The sequence below is a fragment of the Hemitrygon akajei genome, chromosome 19, assembly GCF_048418815.1.
Source record: "Hemitrygon akajei chromosome 19, sHemAka1.3, whole genome shotgun sequence".
NCBI classification, from domain to species: Eukaryota; Metazoa; Chordata; class Chondrichthyes; order Myliobatiformes; family Dasyatidae; genus Hemitrygon; species Hemitrygon akajei.
The window spans coordinates 31411453-31434522 of NC_133142.1; the positions used below are offsets into that span (position 1 = coordinate 31411453).

Below are 23070 nucleotides of genomic sequence, written 5' to 3' on the forward strand. Positions count from 1 at the left end.
CAGAGTGAGAACTTGTTAAGTTCCCTGCTCTGTATGTAGGAGAATTTATAAATAAGTTTTATGATAACTGAATCAGCTGGCCTAATCTCAAAAATTCTTAATGTCAATTGTGGATTTGATAATTATTCCATACATGATATTTTGGTGGAAACTGCTTAGAAAGAGCAGGGTATCAAATAGAAACAGAAACCCATTACAGTTTTCAATAAAGAAAAAATTATTAATGCTTTTGCTGGTGTTTATTTTATTTAGAGATACAGCGTGGACTGGCCCTTCTAGTCTCAATGAGATGCACCACCCAACAACCCACCTATTTATTTATAGTGACTAATTAACCTGCAGACCAGGACATCTTTAGACTGTGGGAGAAAACTGGAGCACATGGAGGAAAGATACAAGCTCCTTACAGAATGTGTTGGAATTTAACTCCAAACACCAGAACACCCCTAGCTGTAATAACATCATGCTAACCACTACGCTACTCGACCATTACGCACAAAAGTTCTAAATTTCTGTGGAGGAGGAATGGAAGTATGAAATTAATAAAATGATTTTATGACAATTAAGTAATAAATGATGAGAGGAAAATTGTCTTCATATAATTATGATTTTAGTAGACTGACCATTCTTCTAAATTGGAGGTTTTGCAATAAATATATTACTATTTTATTAATGTATTTCACATTCCATACAGTTTGATTGACTTTTTCATGAACCTAAACAATAACAGGCCCAGAGTCAAAAAAGCAAATTGACCTTTAGGAACCAAATTACTGTCAGATATGATCAGTTTTATTACTGAAACTGAATATACATTTTGTCACCACAGTAGTCTTGTTTTAAACTAATTGACTATTTATATAATGAAGAATATGTAAATGAATGATACTTAAAACAAAATATATTTAGAGGTATTATAAAAAACCTCTAAGTACACAGACTGGCTATCACTTTCCGTTATTCAAATATAGACAATGCTGTGGAGCACAGCTAGAACTCTCAAGGGATACTCAATTCCAAATGAACGAATGAATAGCCATTTAAATAATTAACATATTAAATTTATCCATTAGAAACCAGCTATAACACTATTAATTTACATCTGATATCCTACTGATTTTTATGCAACTAATTTGTCTACTTGATGGTGTTAAATGATGAAACTACCTAATCGTTGCTTAACTCCCTTACACTGTTTTTGGCAAAAAAAAATCAGTAATCTAGTACACAAGCAAATGTCTTAGCTTTTAAGAGATTTTTTATATGAGTTCCAAAATTATATAAAGTTCCTTCTTATTGTGATTTTTTTTACTGATTCACTTGTTTTTTTTTAATTTGAGGAGCTAGAAAGTTTAACAATACATTTTAATCACCCAAGCATGTCTAGTGAGTAAACTTCATGTTGACAGAGGCAGATGAAATAGATAGGTGCAATGTAATGCAGATAAATGATGCACATTGATTGAATCAATTTGGGAAACCTAAAAATTGTTGTTTCTAAAAGTGAAATTGCAGGAATACAGGGTCTTGTGGTAACTATGTCACAATCTTTTCAAAGCTTACTGTGAAGACATTACTTGCCTTTGTGAACAGAAGCATTGGATTGAAAAACAAGACATACGTGCCAATCCTTCAACAGCTCTGGTTAAAACATAGTTGGAGTACTAAGTGTGATTCTGGCCATTGTTTACCAAAATGTCAAGACCTTGGAATGGGTATAGAGTTAATTTACTGGGATTAAAACAAGCACAAAAGAATTATGTGGAATACTCCATTGTTTTCTTGCAGCAGAGGTGGTTAAGAGTAATCTAAATAAAGGTATTCACTATAGTGATGTGAATTAATAAAGAGAGAGGCAAGTGGATCAGTAATCATTGTTAATGGATTTTAAATAACTACTGAAAGTGGGGAAAAAGAGAAAGCATTTATCTGATCCAGTCAGCTATCAATACCAAATCTGCACAAATTGAAAGGACTGTGAAACCATAAGACCATGAGACATTGGAGCAGAATTAGGCCAGTCAGCACACTGCGTCTGTTCCATAATTCCATCATGGCTGATTTATTATCTCCCTCAACCACATTCTCCTGCCTTCTTTGCATATCCTTTGATGACCTGATTAATCAAAAACCTATAAATCTCTGCTTTAAATATACCTAATGATCTGGCCTTCACAGAAGTCTGTGGCAAAGAATTCCACAGGTTTACCACCCTCTGGCTAAATAAATTCCTCCACATCTCTATTGTAAAATGACATCCTTCCATTCTGAGGCAGCGCCCTTCGATACTAGACTCTCCCACATCCACTCTGTCTTAGGCCTTTCAATATTCGATAGTTTTCAATAAGATCACCCTTTATTATTCTAAACAACAGCAGATACAGGCCCAGAGCCATCAAATGCTCCTCAGTCATTAACCCTTTAATTCCCAGGATCATTTTCATGAACCTCCTCCTCTCCAATGTCAGCATATCCTTTCTTAGATAAGGGGAACAAAACTGCTCAATTCCAACTGCAGTCTGACCAATACCTTAGATAGAAAGCTTCAGTATTACATTCTTGCTTTTATATTCTAGTCCTCGCGAAATGAAAGTTAACTTTGCAGTTGCCTTCCTTACCACAGACTCAACTAGCAAGCTGTTCTTCAGGGAATCTTCCACAAGGACTCCGAAGTCCCATTATACCTCTGATTTTTTGCATTTTTAGAAAATAGCCCACAACTTTATTCATTCTACTGAAGTGCCTGACCATATACTTCCCTACATTGTACTCCATCTGCCACGTTTTTTGCCCATCATCCTAATCTGTTTAAGTCCTTCTCCAGACTCCCTGCTTCCTCAGCATTAACTGTCCTCCACCTATCTTTGAATCGTCTGCGAATTTGGCTACAAAGCCATCAATTCCATATGACATGAAAAAAAAACCTAACTCCTGCGGAACACACTAATCACCGGCAGTTAACCACAAAAGGCCCGCATTATTTCACTCTTTGCCTCCTGCCTGTCAGCCAATCTTCTATCCATGCTAGTATCTTTCTTGTAATACCATGGGTTCTTATCTTGTTTAGCAGCTTCTTGTGTAGCACATTCCATCAAAGTATCCAAAAGAGGACCACCCTACACGGTTATGCTGTCAAGTAATGATAAATTCATCTGTTCTTTCAAAAGACTGACACAATCCTGAGGGGCTAAATACTTCCTTCAATCTAAGATTCTTGCTTTACCTGTTTTTACTCTATCCACATTTTCTTTCTCCTCAGTTATTGCAATATTGGCAGAAACTTCTTTATTGAGTCTAGACTTCTGTTCTTCTCTAACACACATTGACCATTTCAGATTTCTTCATTTCAAATTTGTGTGTCAAAATGCATTATTGAAATTCTGTAGGTAATCCTAAAATTCTATAGCCAATGTTTCTCTCCTGCTGAGATACTGCAGAAAGAGCAAAGGTGCGAGAGTATAATTTTACATTTAGTATTGATGTAGTAAGTTTTCAGAAATATATACACATAGCAAAATAATTAATGATGGAATATATTAGTTATACTGCATATCCCAGGAATTTCTCCACTACTGATGAATGGGTCAACCCTGGAACCACATTAGTATGTCTTTTCTGTACCTTCTTAAAGATGTCACTTCTTCCTACTGTAGTATTTAAGGACTTAATAATCTAGTTATAGCTGAGTCAGTATAACAGTAGTTTTTACTTTCTGTCCCACTGTTTATAAAGCCCAAGATCTTAAATGTGTTTATTAAATAATTTCTCAATTTATCCTGACACATTCAATGACAGAGCACCTATGAATTGAAATCCTTTGTGCTTCTGCAAATCCAGAACTAGTTCCAGTGCCTCAGATCTTCATATACCAATCATGCAGCCAAATGATCATCTATAACTCAGTCGCCCACATCAGCCGTGTAATCCTCCACACCATCCAACATCATCAGCCATCTTCAACGACCCACAGCATCCAGCCTTGCTCTCTTTATGCTGCTACTGTCGGGAAAGAGATACAGGAGCCTTAGTTTCCACAGCACCAGATTCAGGAACAATTATTACCCTACAACGATGAGACTTCTGAACCAACATTGGGCAACTTCACTCAGTTCAACTTTGAGCCATTTCCATAACCAATGGACTCACTTTCAAGGATTCTACAACTCATGTGCTCAGTATTATGTTATTATACTGTGAATACCTAACGGATGGCTTTTTAGAGCAGCTTATAGTTGAGCACACTAAGCAAAAGGCTATTCTGGATTGGGTGTTGTGTAATGTAACAGATTTGATGAAGGAGTTTAAAGGAACCCTTGGGAGGCAGTGATCATAATTTGATGGATACATACTGCAGTTTGAGAGGGAGAAGTTAAAGTCATGTGTATCAGTATTACAGTGGAGTAAAGGGAATTACAGAGGTATGAGAGAGGAGCTGGCCAAAGTAGATTGGAAAGGCACACTAGCAGGGATGACAGCAGAACAGCAATGGCTGGAGTTTCTGGGAGCAATTCGGAAGGTGCAGAATAGATGCATCCCAAAGAAGAAGTACTCTAAAGGGAGTGTGATGCAACCATGGCTGACAAAGGAAGTTAAACAAGGCATAAAAGCAAAGGAGAGGGTATATAATACAGCAAAAATTAGTGGGAAGTTAGTCATAGAGTCTCAGTCATACAAAAGTATAGCACAGGAACAGACCCTACAGCCCATCTATTCCATGCCAAACTATTTAAGCTGCTATCTCCCATCAACCTGCACCAGGACCATAGTCCTCCATACCCCTACAATCCATGCACTTATCCAAACTTCTCTTAAATGTTGAAATTGAGCTCTCATGCAGCACTTCTGCTGGCAGCTCATTCCACACTTTTAGGACCCTCTGAATTGAAGAAGTTTCCCCTCAGGTTACCTTTAAATGTTTCACTTTTCATCATTAACCCATAACTTCTGGTTATTGTCCTACAGAATCTCAGTGGAAAAAGTCTAATTGCATTTACCCTGTCTATACTTCTCATAATTTTGTATACCTTTATCAAATCTCTTTTCAATCTTCTACGGTCCAAGGAATAAAGTCCTAAACTGTTCAATATTTTCTTATAACCTCAGGTTCTCCAGACCTGGTAATGTCCTTGTAAAGTTTCTCTGTACTCTTTCAACTTCATTTACATCTTTCCCATAGGTAGGTGACCAAAACTGCACAAAAAACTTCACGTTAGGTCTCACCGATATCTTAGACAACTTCAACATAACATCCCATCTCCCATATTCAATTCTTTGATTTCTGAAGGCCAATCTGCCAGAATCTTTCTTTATGACTTGTCTACCTGTAACACAAATTTCAATGGATTATGAACTTCCAGATTTACAGATCCCTTTGTTTTGCTGCACCACTCAGTGCCCTACTATTCACTATGTAAGATCTACCCTGGCTGATCCTACCAAAGTACAACACCTCGCAGTTGTCTATATTAAGTTGCCATTTTTCAGTCTATTTTTCCAGCTGGTTCAGATCCCACTGCAAGCCATGATAGCCTTTCTTGCTGTCCACTACACCCCCAAACTTGATGTCATCTGCAAATTTGCTGATCCAGTTAACCACATTATCATCCAGATCAATGACATGGATGATAAACAACAATGGACCCAGCTCTGATCCCTGCGGCACTCCACTAGTCACAGGCCTCCAGAGAGAGAGGCAGCTATCTACTACCACTCTCTGGCTTCTCCCACAAAGCCAATGTCTAATCTAATTTGCTACCTCATCTCGATGCCAAGCAACTGAACCTTCTTGACCAACCTCCCATGTGGGACCTTGTCAAAAGCCTTGCTAAAATCCATGTTGACAATATCCAACTGCCTTGCCTTCAAATTTCCTGATAAACTCCTCAAAAACTCTATAAGATCATTTAGACATGACTTACCACACACAAAGACATGCTGATTATCCATAAATCAGTCCATGTCTGTCCAAATACTTACATATCCAGTCCCACAGAATATACTTTCCCAATACTGATGTCAGACTCACTGGCCTATTATTTCCTAGTTTATTTGTAGAGCCTTTCTTCAACAGTGGAACAACTTTGGCTATCCTCTAAACCTCTGGTACCTCATCTGTCGCTAAGAATGATTTAAATAGCTCTGCAAGGGCCCCTGCAAGTTCTGCACTTGCCTCTCAAAGGTTCTGAGAGAACACCTTGTCAGGCCCTGGGGATTTATCGACCTTAACTTGCCTCAGGGCAGCAAATACCTCCTTTGTAATCTCTACTTGGTTCATGAAGTTGATGCAGCTTTGCCTCTTTTCTATAAAATTTGTGTCCTTTCCCAGGTAAATAAAGATGCAAAAAACTCATTTAAGATCTCCCTCATCTCTTTTTGCTCAACACATGAATTACCATTTTGATCTTCCAGTGGACCAATTTTGTCTCTTGCACTTCTTTTTCTCTTAACATATCTATAGAATCCCTTAGGATTCTCCTTTACCATGTCTGCTAGGGCAACTTCATGACTTCTTTTCCTGTTTTCTTTCTTAAATGTTCTCTTGTGTTTCTTATACTCCATAAGTACCTCATTTGTTCCTATCTGCCTACACCTTTTTGTTTCTTAATCAGGGCCGCAAGATCTCTTCAAAAACAAAGTTTCCTACACCTGTCATCTTTACCTTTTATTCTGACAGGCACATACAAGCTTTGTACTCTCAAAATTTCACTTTTGAAGGCCTCCCATTATCAAATACACCTTTCCCAGAAAACCTCCTGTCCCAATCCACATTTGCCAGATCCTTTCTCATACCATCAAAATTATCCTTTCTCCAATTTAGATTCTCAACCTGTGGACCAGATCTATCTTTTTCCATATTTACTTTGAAACTAATGGCATCATGATCACTAGATGCAAAGTGTTCCCTGACACAAATTTCTGTCACCTGTCCTGTCTCATTCTCTAACAGCAGATCAAGAATTGCCTGCATTCTCGTTGGGACTTCTTTGTATTGATTAAGGAAACTTTCCTGAACACATTTGACAAACTCTAGCTCATCTAGTCCTTTCACAGTATGGAAGTCCCAGTCAATATGTGGGAAGTTAAAGTCACCGAACTATAAGAACTTTATGTTCCTTTCAACAATCTGCAATCTCTCCTCAAATGCGTTCCTCTAAATCCCTCGGACTGTTGGATGGTCTGTAATATAGCCCCATTAACATGATCATACCTTTCTTATTTCTCAGTTCCACTCATTGAGGATTGAGCAGCTTATTAAAAAACAACAGAAGGCAACTAAAAAACATAAGAAAATAAATTAAATATGAAGGTAAGTTAGCCAATAATGTAAAAGAGAATGCCAAATAATTTCTTTCAGAGTAAAAGAGAGGTGAGAGTGGACATAGGTCCACTGGAAAATGACACTGGAGTAGTAGTAATGATAGCAAAGAAATGGCCGAAGAAGTTAATAAGTGTTTTGTGTAAGTCTTCATTGTGGAAGACACTAGCAGTATGCTAAAAATTCAGGTGTGTCAGGTGGAAGAAGTAAGTGTAGTTGTTAATACTAAGGAGAAGGTGCTTGGGAAGATGAAAGGTAGATAAGTTACCTGGACCAGATAGACCACATTCCAGGGTTCTGAAAGAGGTGGCTGAAGAGATTGTGGAGGCACTGGTAATGATCTTTCAAGAATCACTAGATTCTGGAATAGTTGCAAGGGACTGGAAAATTGCAAATATCACTCCACTCTTTAAGAAGGGAAGAAAGAAAAGAAAATTATTGGCCAGTTAGCCTGACTTCAGTGATTGGGAAGACATTGGAGTCCATCGGAAGGTGAGATTTCAGGTTATTTGGAGGCACATGATAAAATAGGTTAAAGTCAGTATGGTTTCCTTAAAGGGAAATCTTGTTTGACAAATTTGTTGGAATTCTTCCGGGAAATAAAGGTATGATAGAAAAAGCTAGTCAGTGGATAATGTTTACTTGGCTTTTCAGAAGGCATTTGACAAAATGGCACACGAGGCTACTCAACACCATACAGCCCATGGAATTACAGGAAAAAGACGAACATGGATAGAAGATTGGCTGACTGGCAGAAGGCAAAGAGCGGGAATAAAGGGAGCCTTTTCTGATTGGATGCTGGTGACTAATGGTGTTCCACAAGGGTCAGTGTTGGGACTTCTTTTCACATGTCAATGATTTGAATGATTAAATTGATGGATTTGTGGCTAAGTTTGTGGGTAATACAAAGATAGGTGGAGGGGTAGATAGTGTTCTGGAGGCAGGAAGTCTGCAGAGGGACTTAGATAGATCAGAAGAATGGGTAAAGTGGCAGATGGAATGCAGTGTAGGGAAGTGTACGGTCATGCACTTTGGTAGAAGGAATAAAGGCATAGACTATCTTCTGAGTGGGGGGAAATTTAAAAAAAAAAATCTGAATTGCAAAGGGATTTGGGAGTCCTCATGCAAGATTCCTAAAGGTTAACTTGCCAGTTGAGTTGGTGGCAAGGAAGGCAAATGCAATATTAGCATTCATTTCAAGAGGACAAGAATATAAAAGCAAGGATGTAATGCTGAGTATTTATAACACATTGGTCAGACTGCTCTTGTACTATGCTGAGCATTTTAGTCCCCTTATTTAAGATGTGTAATTATTGGGGAAGGTCCAGATTCACGAAAATGATTCCAGGAACGAAAGAGTTAATGTATGATGAGCATTTGATGGCTCTGGGCCTGTACTTGCTGATGTTTAGTAGAATGAAGGGGGATCTCATTGAAACCTTTCGAATATTGAAAGGCCTAGACAGTGGATGTTTCCATATAGTGGGGGGAGTGTCAGAGTAGTGGGAACAGCCTCAGACCAGGGGGATGTCCATTTAGAACAGAGATGGAAGGGATTTCTTTAGCCAGATAGTGAATGTGTGGAAGTCATCACCACAGACAGCTGTGGAGGCCAAGTTATTGGGTTCAAGGTTATGGGGAGAATGCAGGCAAATGAGGTTGAGAAGGATAATAAATCAGCCATGATGGAATGACAAGAGTTGACTCAAAGGGCTGAATGGGCTAATTCTGCCCCAGATCATTTGTTTTTTTTAAATTTTATTTGCAGAGTTTGTCTTCCTTTGCACATTCGTTGTTTGACAGTCATTGTTTTTATGTGTAATTGATTCTACTTTATTGTATTGTTTTCCTGGGAATGGCTGCAAAAAATGAATCTCAAGACAGTATATGGTGACAATAACAACTTGACTTTGTTCTATACATATAAGATGAACATGAGCCAGATCTCCAGCTCTTCACGTCTGTTTTGTATTCATAAAAGTCTGCAAAGTTTTGTATTTTCATGCAAAGTACCCATATCCTTCAAACTCCTGAAAGTTCAGAACTTTTCTGTTTTGAATGAAGATATCGACTGAGCCAGATGTCTCTGGGTGTCTCTTTGATTCCAAAGATTCAGTAACTTCTTGGTAATTTTATACATACACGTATCTCACATTGCCTAATGTTCATTTTGAAATTGTGCGCCTGGTCGTTCATCACTCTGCAAAGAGAAACATTTTACCCACATCTAACCAGTCAAACCCTTTAATAATTTTGCAAGAGAACTTCTATAGTTTGCTTCTTATTCTCTTTCTCAGCTTCTAAAATTTTTTAAGAAATTCATCTTTTTCAGTCCTTAACTCTGGTGGCAAAATACACCATGTTGTTTTATCTTTCTTGTCAGAATGTTCTGCGTCTTATCAGTGATACGAATGACTCAAGCACCATGGACACAACTTGAATATATCCTGGAATCACTCTGTGGCAAAAGATATGACAGACTACACTCCACTGCAGTTATGGAACCTCCTTATCACAAAAGCTTCATAGACAACAGGCTGGAGGAACTCAACAGCCAGGCAGTATCTATGGAAAAGAGCACGTTTCGGGCCTACTGAGTTACTCCAGCATTTTCTGTGTTTTGTTCGGATTTTCAGCCTGTTTTTTGATTGGATCTTCTCCGGTATGCTTTCTCCTCTTCTCTCCACAGCACCATAGACTCAGTTTTTTCCCTCATCAGCAAAGAGAGCTGAAATCTTAAGTCAAAGGCCAATAGTCAGAATATTCTTTCGCAACTCTGTACAAGTCGCCGAAAGAATATCCCTGGTCCCTCTCCCCAGCAATGCAATCTTTTCACATTCAACACTTACACATTCAATCCTCAAGATCTTGGATCAAGGATATTTAATAATTAGCCCCGATTTTCTTTTCACGGCAATTAAGTTTAATTTCTGGCTGTACTCGGAGAGGAAGCTGAGCTGCGAAGACCCCGGACAACCCTGCCGTCCGTGTCCGGCACCCGGCCTCGATGAGCCAGGGTACGCTCCCGGCGTGCACCGCAGGGTGGCTGGGTGGGGGCGCGCGCACGAGGAAGGGGCGTGCACGCACCGGGGCACGCGCGGCGCCGGCGGCAAGTGATTGGCTGCGGCTGGGTCGCCACAAAAGGTTAAGGGGCGGCTGCTGCCGTTATTCGAGCTGGTAGAATGGCTGCAGCAGCGGGTTAGTGTTGTGGTGTTGCTGCTGTTTCTTGTGTTATGGGAGCAGGAGGCTGTGCGGCGGACGCCGGGGGGGACTGGGTGTCGTCGTTCTCCGTGTTGGGAGCCGGTGCCGAAGCGCGATCGCGGTGTCTATGTGGGAGAGGCGGGGGCAAGCTTGGAAACAGAGGTGGGGTCAGTGAGGGGCTAGGGTGAGGGTTTGCAGGCCCCATGCCAGGGGTCCGGGTTCTGGGCTCCAGATGAGACGTCCTGGGGACTTCTGCCTTTCATTACTCATTCACTTCACTGACGCTGCCCTTGTTTTTGTGGAGTCTTCCACCTTTTGTTTGTTCCTTTGCTTCGAGAATTAACGTGTCTTGTTCAAGGTTTCTTTTGTATTACACTAAACAGTGACCAACTTTAAACTTCTTTAGCTCCTTTGCTAGCGAGTGTTAGTTCCTTCACTCTGATTTTAAAATGTGAAGTTTAACAATTAAAATTAACCCGATAACTTCCCAAATAATCAAGTAATTTGAAAATGATCAGAAGGATGTCAGTGTGAGCAGCAGGTTATATCTCTGCGGAAGATGTAAATTGTAATTCATCTTTAATTTGATGAGCTCCGTGTTAATTCAAGAACGTGTACTGCAGCTCCAAGATCAATGTTTACGAGATGGGTAATAACTGACTCCATATTAATTGAGATTCATTTGGTTTGGATATTGTTAGCAGTTGTCTTGAGAATGTTTGAGACATTATAGAAAGAATTGTAGTTAATGGAGCGTACTATATCTTTAAAGACTTTATTTTGGTCAGTTCATTTGTAAGGATTGTAGCATTCAACTCTGGTTGAAAAATTAGGTTGACATTAGTGTATTTCCTTATCAGCTTCAACCATTGATCTAATCATTTCTTAAATATTGAAAGATTCTTTCAGTTAGCTCCAGGTCTGAATTTCTTATCCTTTCATAAGACTAGTTATAACAAAGCACTTTTCTCAAATTTTATGCATTCTTTCTGTTTGATCTTGATTTTCTGTCACAGGTACTTGTATTTTTAAGTACTTTATTTCATAACTCAGTATTTTCTATTACATGGTTCTGCATTCATTTGATCATACCTCTAAGTGTTCACTTTAGAAAACCAGACAAAATGTTTATTAACCTTGCATAACTCCTACTATAATCTCAACACAGGACCAGATTCAAACTTGGGTATCTTAACCTGTATTAAATTTTATTTCATTATAACTTTTGGTCTCCTCAAAAGATTTGTATTTGGTGCTTGTATTTCTCATCTGCATTCTGCTCCTTCATGACGATTTGAGACAAAACTTAGTTTGGACTAGTACACAAACAGTGCTTGGTTCCATTTTATTACTGTCTTGATCTTTCCATTCTTTTACATTGTTTGATGGCAAGTATTGGAAGAGCAGAAATTCCTCCGGTGCAACATTGAGGGTACACAGTCATTGTCCTTGGTGTTAGAAACACCACCTGTGCAGCTGTATAGTCATCTTTAATGTATTGACACTCCTTAAGCATCCAAAAATTTATTTCCACTAGCAGATTTTCGGATACTAAATGGAATTGAGCAGTAGAGTAGATGCAGCATCTGTCACCGTCTCACTGAATTGCTATCCTTATTCATGCTTTTATGTTCTTACAACTTGATTCTACCAACAGAAAAGAAAAAGCACAGTGATGGCAATATTTTCAAAAGTTGATGGGAAGTGATTTGTTGCGGCTTCTGTTTCTAGCACTATTGGGTATTCACGTCTTGTATTCCATTAGCCTCCCTTTCCAGTTCTGTATTAACTTATTCTGATTTCCAAATCCAAATTGTACTCTTATTTACCGTTTACCTGCTTTCTGGGTAATGGATTTGGATGCTTAAGCAATATGAATTGGACTTTTATATATGTCCTGCAACTATTTGCTTTAACATTAAAGGCTGAAATAGTCATCTTTAAATAAAATTGAGTCTTTCATAATTTGTCATGAAATTTAGACATCTTTTGTCTGACTGTTCAATATCTTGTTTAAATGGAAGCACGGTAAAAAAAAATGGATGTCTTTGTGTCAGATTTGGAAATAATTTGTGGCATGAATAAGGGAGACTGGTGCAAGGTTAATGAATTTGATGTTCAAGGTCTGAAACTTGTCTTTTTCCTCCAAGTAGAATCTGGAAATACTGTATGTTCTTGAAAGATGGGACATAAGCATTGAAGTTGTTGATCAACAGACTGTTCACTTGTCTTTGACCAGAATAATGAACATCGATCTTGATTCTTGGGCATATTTGTATTTGAAGCAGGCCTTTGTAAGATATTAGCCTTTGGTTTGCTACTTCAGTCATTGCAGTTTCATATCTCTGGCGCATGATTCTGTATGACTGGTACAGTATGTGACATTTGTTAAATGATTAGGTTTTGTTCCACAAAGAGGGTTAGTCCATATACAAAGAAACTTCCTTAATGTTGTCAGCATTTCTAGTTCAACCATGTCAAAACAAAACTACATCTGGTCATGACTTATTGAATTGTGATGCTTGGGTATAGGCAAAATTGTTGCTATGTATATCTTCATTTAAAAGTATTGATCTTTAGCAATGTTTTGAGGTTGAACTGTGTGCAATCTGTTCCATTTCTAGTTTTGAATTCAGCATTTGATTAATTCAGTAGTAAAATCTCATCCCTTCTGTGATTCTTTTTGAATTACTTCTGAATTGCAAAGCAATAATCCCAAAATTATTTATGCTACTTCATCAACTCTTTTCAGTATTAATTCAATCAATGCAACATTCCTTTCCTGAGTGAAGATGGGCCCTAAATATGCAATATTATGATTTTTTGTCTTATTTTAAAGTAAACTCAACATTTAAATGTGGCTCCCTATAAAGTATTTGCAAATCATGCTTCTTTACTTTGCATCTGAATAGTGTATGCCTTGAATTAAATTGCACTGAAATACTTGGTTGTCACATAGCTGTTGCTGCAGCACAGTAAAGACCTTTTACCTTGGCATTTCTTACAAGGCTAATTCATGGAAGTGTGTTTTATTCTGGTGATCTCTAATGTACAGCAGCTTCTAAGAATGAGGTTAAGACTAATTAAACTTTTGAGCATTTTCTACCTTTTTTGCTATTGAGTATTGGCTTGGCTACAGCTGGGTTTTGATTTTGTGCTGAGGCTTGAGGAAAATGTATTGTAACATTCTTTCTGCCTGTGTTCTGGGATTAAACAAGAGCAGCTGAAATGCATATTTATCTTTGTCAGAATTTTATAAAAGGTTAATATTTTGGGTATGCTGTAGATTGTTTAATATTTAAATATTTTTAGGGGTTAAAATCTGAGGGTGATTGTTTTTAAAACTTTTTCTGATAAGCAATGAGTATGTGTATCTTTTTACAGAATTGAACAAGTTTTTATTGGGACACAATGGAATTTCAAGTCCAAGCCAGAATGTCGGGATGGACCCTTCTCATGCATGTTGCATACTGCAGCAGCTTAAACGTATGTACGATGAACAGCAGCTGACAGACATTGTGGTGGAGGTAGATCATGGAAAACCGTTTTCCTGTCACCGAAATGTTCTCGCTGCAATTAGTCCTTACTTTAGGTACGCTTTTGCTGTTTTGGTAGCTAGTTGCATACTAATATTGCACATCAGCTTATGGCGTATCAAAGCAGTGGCAAAAGAGTAGTGAAACTTTATTCAATCAGAGCTAAGTTGTGAACAGTTTAAGTTTTAATTAAAAGTAATTTTAGAGAATGTGTTCCAGTGATATGCAAATGAATGAACAAGTTGTTCGAGTTTCCAAGTTAAATATTATAAGGAGCTAAACTGCAGCATAGTTACAAAGATTCATTAGTCTTGCTATATTATAATCATGCTATGCTGTAATCAATGGAAAAGTTTAATTTGCTTCATTGGAACTTTCAACTTGTTGATCAAAATTAGAAGTTTGAAAATTAATTCTTTGCTTACAGTTATCATTGATCATGTTGGTTCTATTTAATTCTGGGTGCTTTCATGAAGTTTCTGAGTAAGATGGTTAAGATTTGGAATTTGAGCTGTCAATTTTTATTATAATTGGTTAATATTTAGTAATTAAGGAGTGTCACTGGCACATAATTACCTATGTTAAGCTATCCCAGTGTAACACTGAAACTCTTTCAGATCTAATTTCAGTTTCCCACTTTTCAAATAGTTCAAAAGATCTAAACATATTGGGCATCTTAAATCCTTCTCAGTGCCCAAGTAATAAATAACATTGATCAGATCTTTGCTACCTATGGTTTCTTGCTATGATTTTCCACAAATTACCTAATTGCTAGTTATTGTATGAAAATATGACTTTATAATGCTTAATATCATGTAGATAAAACTTGTTTTAAAATGAGTTCAATTTGTTTGACCTTCAATTTTATAGGTCTATGTTCACAAGTGGCCTTACAGAGAGCACACAGAAAAGAGTGCGAATTGTGGGAGTGGAAGAGGATGCAATGAGGCTTGTGTTGGACTATGCCTATACTTCCCGAATATTATTAACAGAGATCAATGTACAAGCTCTTTTCACAGCTGCTAGTCTCTTCCAGATTCCATCTTTGCAGGACCAGTGTGCTCAGTACATGATCAGCCGACTGGATCCGCAGAATTCTATTGGGGTTTTTATGTTTGCTGATGCTTATGGACACAAGGAGTTAAAAGAGAAATCCCAAGATTACATTAGAAAGAAAATTTTGTGTGTTGCCAAAGAGCAAGAATTCCTCCATTTGACTAAAGACCAGCTCACGAGCATCCTAAACAGTGATGACTTAAATGTAGAAAAGGAAGAGCATGTTTTTGAAAGCATAATTCTGTGGCTCAATCATAATAGGAACAAAAGAGAGCCAGATCTTGCAGACATTTTTGCCAAATGTATACGTGTACCTCTGATGGATGAGAATTTTTTAAAGAAAATCCCTTGCACTTTTGCACAGGCTATGGCTAGAAACTCCCCAGAAGATGGAAATAGCGAAGGGGCTGATGGCTGTAGGCCAAGACTTGGTATGACTGCTTCACAGATGATTATCTGCTTTGAAGCTGCCAACAAACACTCAGGAAAGAAACAAACTGTGCCTTGTTTAGATATTGTCACAGGAGAAGTCTTCAAATTATGCAAACCTCCCAATGACTTGAGGGAGGTGGGAATCCTGGTATCGCCTGATAATGACATTTACATAGCAGGAGGTTACAGACCAAGTAACAGTGATGTTTCTATAGATCATAAAGCAGAAAGTGATTTCTGGATGCATGACCATGCAGCAAATAGATGGCTTCCGAGAGCTTCATTGCTAAGGGCGCGAATAGGGTGCAAGTTAGTTTATTGTTGTAATAAAATATATGCAATTGGAGGTCGGGTGTATGAAGGTGATGGACGGAATGCATTAAAATCAGTGGAGTGCTATGATAGCAGAGACAATTGCTGGACGGCTGTCTGTCCAATGCCTTTTGCTATGGAATTTCACACTGCTGTGGCACATCAGGATAATATCTATGTATTACAAGGTAAGGTTGAGTGTTTTGTTTATTGTGCTCTTGTGTTAATGTCACCATTCAATATGTAGTGTACTATATTCCAATAATTGATTACTGCGGTGGGTTGTTTTAATTTGCATTTACTTTTTGCCAACTGGTGGAAATGCATTCAAAGGCCATTTTATTAGGCGCAGTTGTGTACCTCATTAATGCAAATATCTAATCAACCAATCATACGGTAGCAACTCTGCATAAAATCCATACAGACATGGTCAACAGGTTTAGTTGTTGTTCGAATCAAACATCAGAATAGGGAAGAAAAGTAATCAAACTGACTTTGACCATGGAATCATTGTTGGTGTTAGTCAGGGTGGTTTGAGTACCTGGGAAGGATTTTCACGCACAACGGTCTCTAGAGCGGGGTTCCCCAACCTGGGATCCACAGACCCCTTGCTGAATGGTATTGGTCCATGGCATAAAGAAGGTTGGGAACCCTGGCTCTAGAATTTATCGACAATGGTACAAAAAAAAAATCCAGTGAGCAGCAGTTTTGTGGACAAAATGCCTTGTTAATGAAAAGTCAGAAAAGAATGGCTTGACTGGTTCAAGCTGACTTGAAGGCAACAGCAAGTTAAATAACCACAGTGATGTGCATAAGAGCATCTCTGAACACACAACACATCAAGCCTTGAAGTGGATGGCAGCAACAGCAGAAGACCTCACCAGATTCACTTCTGTATCTAACAAAGTGGCTATTGAGTGTATATCTTCTAAGGTAAATTAAATTTTCCAAGCCAACTCAGTGCTGTGGTGCTGCACTATATCAACATGACTGTTAAAGCTGTTCTTGCTTGTCAATGAGAGTCAGTCATAGAAAAATGCAGCACAGAAACAGTCTATCTCTGCCAATCTTTAAACTGACAATTCCCATTGACCTACAACTGGACTTGCAGCCTTCCATACCCCCTCTGTCCATGTGCTTATCCAAACCCCTCTTAAACACTGAACTTGAGCTTGTTTTGACAGCTTATTTCACACTCGCTACCCTTTGAGTGTAGAAGTTTTCTCTCGTGTTCCCATTAAACTTTTCGCCTTCTGCCCTTAATCCATGACCTCTAGTTGTCCCACCCAAGTCTACCTCTATCAAATCTCCCCTTAAACTTCTATGAACTAAGGAATAAAGTTCTAACCTGTTTAATATTTCCTTATAACTCAGGCCCTCCAGTCCTGGCAATGTCCTTGTAAATTTTCTCTGTGCTTTCAACCTTATTTGCATCTTTCCTGTAGGTAGATGAACTACACAAGGTACTCCGAATTAGGCCTCACCAACGTCTCGTGTAACTTCAACATAACATCCCATCTCTTGTATCATCCCATACTTTTGATTTATGAAGGCCAGTGTGCCAAAATCTTTCTTTACATCTTATCTACTTGTGATGCCACTCCCAATGAATTATGCACCTGTATGACCAGATCCCTTTGTTGTACTGCACTCCTCAGTGCCCTGTATGGAGCCCTACTGTATAAGACCTTCCCTGGTTGGTCCTACCAAAGTGCAACACCTTGCACTTGCCTACGTTAAAGTCCATCGGCCAACTTTCAGCCCATTTTTCCAGCTAGTCCAGATCCTGCTATGAACTCTAGGCTTCTACTACCACACTCTGGCTTCTCCCACAAAGGCAATGTCTAATTTACTACCTCATCTGGAATGCCATGTGATCAAACCTTCTTGACCAACCTTCCATGCAGGATCTTGTCAAATGCCTTGCTGTCTGTTGACAGCATCCCCTGCCTTGCGTTCATCAACTTTCCTGGTAACTTCCTCAAACTCTTAAGATTGATTGGACATGACTTGCTGCACCAAAGCCATGCTGACTATGCTTATTTAGTCCATGTTTATGCAAATGCTCATATCCAGTCCCTCAGATGACCTTACAGTAACTTTTCAATTACTTGTGTCAGGTTCTTGGTTTCTTGAATTCTTGGTTTCTTTTTAGAGCCTTTATTAAACAGTGGAAAAACATTAGCTATCCTCCTACACCTTACTTGTCACTAAGGATGATTTAAGTATCTCTGCTAGGGCTCCTGCAATCTCTGCACTTGCCTCCCACAGGATCCAAGGGAGCACCTTGTCATATCCTGGGGATTTATCCCCCGTAATTTGCCTCAAGACAGCAAACACCTTCTCTGTAATCTGTATGGAGTCCATGACCTTTTTGCTGTTTTGCCTCACTCCTATAGACTGTCTCCTGAGAAATTACAGATGCAAAAAATCAATTTAAGATCTCCTTCATCTCTTGGCTCCACATGTAGATTACCATTCTGATCTTCCAGTGGATTAATTTTTTCCCCCTGCAATCCTTTGCCTCTAACGTATCTGTAGAATCCCTTGTGGTTCTCCTTCACCTTGTCTGCTAGGGCAACCTCATGCCTTCTTTTAGCCCTCCCTTTACTAAAGTGTTTTCTTGCATTCTCTCTAAGTATCTCATTTGCTTCTATCTGCTTATAGCTGCTGTGCACTTTTTTCTTAATCACCCTCAATATCTCTTGAAAACTAAGGTTCCCTAAACCTGTTATCATATCTTTTGTTCTGAGGTACATACAAGCTTTGTACTCAAAGTTTCACTTTTGAAGGCTTCCAAGGTACTAAGTACACCTTTGCCAGAAAATGGCCTGTTGCAATCCGCTCTTTGCAAATCCTTTCTGACACCATCAAATTGGCCTTTCTTCAATTTAGAATCTCAACCCACGGACCAGACCTACCTTTTCCATTAATTACTTTGAAACTAATGACATTGTGGTTGCTAGATGTAAAGTATTCCCTTACACAAATTTCCATCAACTGCTCTGCCTCATTCCCTAATAGCAGATCAAGTGTCACACACTCTTTCATTGAGACTTCTTTTTACTGATTAAGGAAACTTCCCTGAATATATTTGACCAACTCTGTCCCATCCAGTCCTTTTGCAGTTTGGGAGTCCCAGTCAATAGGTAGAAAGTTAAAATCACCTACTATGGCAACCTTGTGTTTCTTTCGAAAGTTTGCAGTGTCTACAAATTTGTTCCTCTAAATGGTTTATATTATAGCCCAATGAACATGATCATACTTTTCTTACTCCTCAAGTCCACCTATAAAGCCTCACTAGACAAGTTCTTCAGTCTGTCCTGAGCACCGCCGTGACATTTTCCCTGACTAGTAACACCATTCCACTCCCTTCAATTCCTCCTGCTCTGTTGGATCTAAAACAGCAAAACTTTGGAACACTGGGCTGCCAGTCCTGCCCCTCCTGTAACCAAGTCTCACTAATGGCTACAATATCATAATTTCATGAGTCTTTATTCATTGGTGACTGACACCTCAGTCAATACCATTATTGACACATACTTATATTATCTCTGGATACCTCTGTAGCCACACTAAGAATATCAGTGCTTATAACAGAATTCTTAATTATCTTTCTCATCTGAAGCATCAGTGAGCTACTAATTACATAATTAGCAATTTTGTGGGACTTGGAAGATAGGAGAGTGTTACTTTGAAATCATTTGTGTATGCTACCTTTGTGTTTAATGGTACCCTATTTTCTCAATTTCCTGATGTAACCTGAATGAATGAGATTTTCTTTCTATTCCCATTTACTGCTTTGATTTAATACAGAAAGTCTCTTGTTTGTTTTCTAGTAAATTTTAGTGGATAGCTTTAAAAGCTTAATTCATAATTACATATATTACTTTGATTTCCTGCAAAAATTTGGATCACTTATGACTATTAATTTGTTTCATTCCATTTCCCACTCTTGTTAAAGGCTAATTTTTATCATTTGACTTTTTGCATTTCAACTTCTGCAGATAATAGAAATTGAAACTCAGTAAAATTTTAAAAATAAAAGCACAAAAATGTGACTGGTGAGGGCACACTTATTTTACCAATAGGCTGTGATGTAAATTAGCTAATGAAGCAGACAACTGAACCAGCAATATTCTGCAAACTTTTAATGTGATGCAGGATTTTTGACCATCATATAGTATTTTACTGAATAACCTGATGCCAAAAGGTCACTTATTGGAGGCGTTGATCTTTTATGGTCATCTGTAGCTCATCTTTGTGCCATATATTTAGTTGGAAAAACCTTACCCTCGTATTTTCTCTGCAAAAAATTTGCTTATTAAATTGACTAACATGGTGATGTGAATATTTCTTGTGGTGCTGGACTGACAGATTGGGTGCTAGTTGTTATTAGAGCTTTGGGATAGGATTTTTATGAATTGGTATGTTGCATATTTAGAAACCTAAACATAGTTCACAATGGATGGCTTCTCTTACCCTGCTACCACACCCCACCCTCAATGTCCTCCATCACCCAACTGAAACTTAATGAGCTGCTGCCAGGTAAGTGACTGTCTCCCACATCTTTGAAATTAGACGCTAGGAAATAAATGCCCAGAATGTAGAGTTCACATCACACTAGTTCCACAGCACCATTGAATTCAGGAGTTTGGGATTGAACATTTTTTGCTATCACCACAGTAGTGTAGTTTGTAGTTAAATTTCTTTATTCGTGTATTAGGCTGATTGATACTGTCTTATAGTTTCTGATGGAGGGTAATGCACTAAGAGTCGAGACAGTCTCATTCAACTGAATATTTACCTTCATTTTTGTCAGAAACATGAATTGGGCATGAAGTCTAAATAATTTAATTTGTTTTGTTTTAGGGGAATTTTTTCTGTGTTACGACCCTCACAAAGACTACTGGGGTTGCCTGACACCAATGAGTGTGCCTAGATCTGCAGGATTATCAGCTGTCTGCAATGATTTAATCTACTATGTAGCAGGAATTTGTAAAGCACATCAGCGGATGCTTACAGTAGAAGCTTATGACATCCAACTTAATAAATGGATACGGAAGAAGGATCTCCCATTAGATCAGTCCACCAATCCCTACATTAAACTGTTCTTGCTCCTTAACAAACCGCATCTCTTTGTGCGAGCAACACAAGTCGTGGTGGAGGAGCATGTTTTCCGTACAAGTCGCAAGAACTCTTTGTACCAGTATGATGAAGAATCTGATCAGTGGAAGAAGGTGTACGAGTCACCTGATAAACTGTGGGACCTTGGCCGCCATTTTGAATGTGTTGTTGCCAAACTTTATCCACAATGTCTTCAGAAAGTTTTTTGATTTACTTTTGGCGTTTGCATGAAATAATGTGTAAGGAAAATGGCTGTTTTAAAAGCACTGATGAAACCGGATGGGTGCTTTTGAAAGTAGCAGTGTTTTTTGAACTGGTTCAAAAGTTTAGTTTTCTAATCAATTTTACTAACTTCACTGGTGCTGGGGAATATAAAAGTGCAATTACTTGGATTTTTTTTTTAAATCTGGCTTTTTCAATGGCATTTCTTATTGTATAGCAGTTGTCCATTGTCTGGCAATCTTAAAACTATGCAGACTAACAGGCAAAATTCAGCTTGTCAGTAAGAATTTGCTTTGCCCAATGGTATGGAAAAACTAAAGCCTTTAAGATACGGGTATAAATTTAAAGATATACAGATGCTATTAATTTTGTATCTGTATTTGTGAATTGAGTGCTTTGCATTTAGTTACTTGACATGAAAGTGAAGATAGTTTGGCTGGGTCTTAATGGGAAGGAATGGTTTCTGCATCAGTAGAAAAACCTTTACAGCTATTGGGGTCAAACCTTGAAGTCTGCATCCATGCAGAGAATAGTGATCATGTTTCTTCTCATCCTGCCCCTTCATAGTCTAAGAAATGAAATTTTCATATCTTGACACTTTGAAAACTAAAAGTGTTCAGTTAACAAGAGACGATTCCTAGCTACTTTTGAAATGAAAATAACTACTTTGAGCAGTTACCATTTGTCGTAACAGTAAGTAGTTCTAGGAGAGTAGGAAGGTGAAGATCGTTTTGAAAAAGGACCATCAAATATATTTCAGGTTTAAATGGTTTCTGTGTGTTGGGATCATATTTGGTGTAGCAGAATGGAACTGCAGCAATTAGATTTATGCCAAGGCATTCAATATGGTTTATTTGTTAGCTGGAATAAAGTAAGATAGAATAAAATAGTTTTTTTCTTTGTTCCCCAAACTATTCAATCCACTTTGGCTACTGCAGAATCTTTAAAAAAAAAACCTCACAGAGCAGTGTATTTTTTCATATATTGTGCTTGCAGTGCATCTTTTTCCTGTCTGGTTCACTTGAAGTTTTTTGTGAACTATGCCACCTAATTTCAATGAACTGGCTCATGCATAAATCATTCCTCCCTTGATCTGATTTCATATTGATTATTTTGTCTTAATAGTTTACCTTCCTCTTAATTCCATCTGCATTCTGCTCATCAATACAAGTATACGTATAACACATTTTTCTATTTAATGGATGCAAGTAACAAGGTAGCCTTCCCATTTTTCTAAACATTTTCTAAAAGACTTAAATTGGTTCTAACTTAGTTCTTTGAAATTAAATTTATCTAGTGATGTCCCTTGAATCTGCATGTCACTGGGCATTTAGGGAAAGCAGATGCATGTATTGGGAGGTAAGTGGCCCAATATGCAGTTTAGAACTTAATTCTAGGCAGAACCCAATTTGTATTTTTTAGAAACGTAGTAAGACTATGACTATTTAATCTAAAAACCAGTAGACACTATGGGGTGGGGGGGGGGGAATAATCCTTTCCTAATCTTTCAATTACTGAAGGAGTGAAATGTGAATTTGGTTGAACTGTTTCTTATGGAATTGAGTCTAGAAATGTCAACCACCTTTAGATGTCACTTGCACTATTTTATTCATTCTTAGATGTTCAGTTTTAAATCTTGCCTGCTTCAAAATTATTCCTTCAAAAAACAGGTGATTTCTAACAAACTGTGCTTACAAGTAAATTATGAAAACTCTTTCCTTCATCTGTTTGAATCACTATAACCAATTTGTACAGTCTGAAGTGGAGGTCAATGCATCTGTAACAATGTTTTTTGTACTTCACAAAACATGCAAAATCTTTAAAACTCAATGGAAAAGTGTGTATGTAGTTTACAAATAGACTGCACCT

The 23070-nt window shown here is 38.1% G+C and overlaps 1 protein-coding gene across 2 annotated transcripts; it reads left to right on the forward strand.

Annotated features, from left to right (window-relative positions):
• The first annotated feature begins 10399 nt into the window (after positions 1-10399).
• Positions 10400-22668, forward strand: kbtbd8 (kelch repeat and BTB (POZ) domain containing 8). Of its 2 annotated transcripts, none has more exons than XM_073072344.1 (4): positions 10400-10513; positions 13901-14108; positions 14923-16040; positions 20725-22668. In XM_073072344.1, exons 1-4 carry the CDS (start codon positions 10498-10500, stop codon positions 21186-21188), a joined length of 1806 nt encoding a protein of 601 aa, XP_072928445.1. In that variant the 5' UTR covers positions 10400-10497; the 3' UTR covers positions 21189-22668. The 2 variants fall into 2 exon arrangements, with proteins under 2 accessions (XP_072928445.1, XP_072928446.1); XM_073072345.1 differs by having other exon boundaries at positions 10484-10513; positions 13901-14002.
• Positions 22669-23070: the final 402 nt, after the last annotated feature.